The sequence below is a fragment of the Babylonia areolata genome, chromosome 6, assembly GCF_041734735.1.
Source record: "Babylonia areolata isolate BAREFJ2019XMU chromosome 6, ASM4173473v1, whole genome shotgun sequence".
Lineage (NCBI taxonomy): Eukaryota > Metazoa > Mollusca > Gastropoda > Neogastropoda > Buccinidae > Babylonia > Babylonia areolata.
Window position 1 is genome coordinate 54,256,523 of NC_134881.1, and position 2,500 is coordinate 54,259,022.

Below are 2,500 nucleotides of genomic sequence, written 5' to 3' on the forward strand. Positions count from 1 at the left end.
GGAACATCTCATCAGTGGTCAGCGGGCGGTCAGTGTCATTGCTGGGCCGGTAGTGGATGACCGCCCCGTTGGGACCTGACCCCGCGATGGAGGGGAAGCTGAGGCCGCGGTTCTTGTCGGCGGCCCTGCAAACAAAACCACGTGACAGAGATAGGAGAGACCTCCGTCAGCGACGCGTTTCTTACGCGCTAGTTAACTCTCTCCATACGAACGGCGAAAGAGACGACGTTAACAGCGTTTCACCCCAATTACCATCATCAAAATATTGCAAGTGGAAGGCTCTTATACTGAAAAGGTGAATGTTGACAAAGAATACCACAATTCTGACGACGGAAGCTAAAGGTTGGGTCTGTGTAGAGGAGAAGAGAGGACTGGCCGTACTGAGTGAGTTAAAAGCAAGTTTTCGCGAGACACGCTAGGAAGGTGCGTTTCTTCTTCTTTTTTTCCCCACCTCTGGCAAGAGTTTTAATTTCAGTTTCTTAAGGAGGCGTCACTGCCTTCGGACGGATCCATAATTATTTATTTATTTTGTTTTATTATTTATTTATTTATATATGTACGCTTATCTATCTATCTATCTATCTATCTATATATATATTTTTTTACCTCAAGGCCTGACTAAGCGCGTTGGGTTATTCTGCTGGTCAGGCATCTGCTTGGCAGATGTGGTGTAGCGTATATGGATTTGTCCGAACGCAGTGACGCCTCCTTGAGCTACTGATACTGATACTGATACTGATCTACACTACACCACATCTGCTAGGCAGATGCCTGACCAGCAGCATAACCCAACGCGCTTAGTCAAACCTTGAGTGCATGCAGAAATGGATATATATTTATGTATCTATCAGAGTGGATTTCTTCGTCGACATAATTTTGCCAGAGGACAACATTCTCGTTGCCGTGGGTACTTTTTTCAGTGCGCCAAGTGCGTGCTGCACACGGGACCTCAGTTTATCGTCTCATCCGAATGACTAGACGCTCAGTTTGATTTTCCAGTCAAGCTTAGGAGAAAGGGCGAGAGCGGGATTCGAACCCACACCCTCACGGACTCTCTGTATTGGCAGCTGAGCGTCTTAACCATTCTACCACCTTCCTTCCCAGGTGACAGAGAGAAGAGAGACCTTACGCGCTAGAAAAAGCAAGGTTCTTGCGAGACACGCTAAGATGGCGCGTTTCTTCTTTCCACCTCAATTTAAAACAGAGAGACGGAGAGACAGACAGAGACAGAAAGAGAGAAAGACAGGGAGAGACAGAGAGAGACACACACACAGACAGAGAGACAGAGACAGAGAGACAGAGACAGAGAATAATTTAGACAGACACAGAGAAAGAGAGAGAGAGTCATATAGACAGATAAACACAGAGAAAGAGACACAGTCATACAGGAAGACACAGAGAGAGAGACAGAGAGAGACAGAGACAGAGACAGACAGAGAAGGGCAGAGAGACAGAGAGACAGAGACAGAGACAGAGACAGACAGAGAGGTGTAAAAACAACAAACAAACCAACCCGTGACACCAGACTCACATGCGCATCCTCTTGAGCTCTGCAGCAGCGCTGACCTCTGACCACGCCGTACTGCCCTCCGTGATCTGTGGACATGACCGCCAGTGCTACAGGTGGTGACCCCAGTGCTACAGGTGGCGACCCCATCAATGCTACAGGTGGTGACCCCATCAATACTACAGGTGTCGACCCCATCAATACTACAGGTGGTGACCCCCCAGTACTACAGATGGTGACCCCCCAGTACTACAGATTATGGCCACTACAGGTGGTGATCCATCGATACTACAGGTAGTAACCCCAGTACTACAGATGATGACCACTACAGTTGGCGACCCTAGTACTGCAGGTGGTGACCCCGTTACCACAGATGGTGACCCCCACCAATCCTGCAAGTGGTGATCCCCAGTGCTACAGGTAATGAGTCAATTACTACAGGTGGTGACCCCACCAGTATTACAGGTGGTGACCCCAGTACTACAGATGGTTCACACCAGAACTACAGATGACCCCAGTACTACAGATGGTGAGCCCAGTACTACAGATGGTGAGCCCACCAGTACTACAGATGGTGACCCTAGTACTACATATGGTGAGCCCACCAGTACTACAGATGGTGAGCCCAGTACTACATACTGATGGTGAGCCCACCATTACTACACATGGTGAGCCCAGTACTACAGATGGTGAGCCTACCAGTACTACAGATGGTGAGCCCAGTACTACATACTGATGGTGAGCCCACCAGTACTACAGATGGTGACCCCAGTACTACATATTGACCCCAGTACTACAGATGGTGAGCCCAGTACTACAGATGGTGAGCCCACCAGTACTACAGATGATGACCCCAGTACTACAGATGGTGACCCCACCAGTACTACAGATGGTGAGCCCAGTACTACAGATGGTGAGCCCACCAGTACTACAGATGGTGAGCCCAGTACTACAGATGGTGAGCCCACCAGTACTACAGATGGTGAGCCCACC

The 2,500-nt window shown here is 49.2% G+C and overlaps 1 protein-coding gene across 2 annotated transcripts in view; it reads right to left on the reverse strand.

Annotated features, from left to right (window-relative positions):
- The window catches only part of LOC143283161 (xaa-Pro aminopeptidase 1-like), a 74,767-nt gene that overhangs the window by 18,811 nt on the left and 53,456 nt on the right, over positions 1-2,500 (reverse strand). For both annotated transcript variants that reach the window (XM_076589314.1, XM_076589313.1), the window contains exons 14-15: positions 1,532-1,596; positions 1-125 (exon numbers count right to left, since the gene is read on the reverse strand). The exon at positions 1-125 is cut by the window's left edge and continues 25 nt beyond it. In XM_076589314.1, the coding sequence (XP_076445429.1) occupies positions 1-125; positions 1,532-1,596 (190 nt within the window). The remainder of the gene's footprint in view (positions 126-1,531; positions 1,597-2,500) is intronic.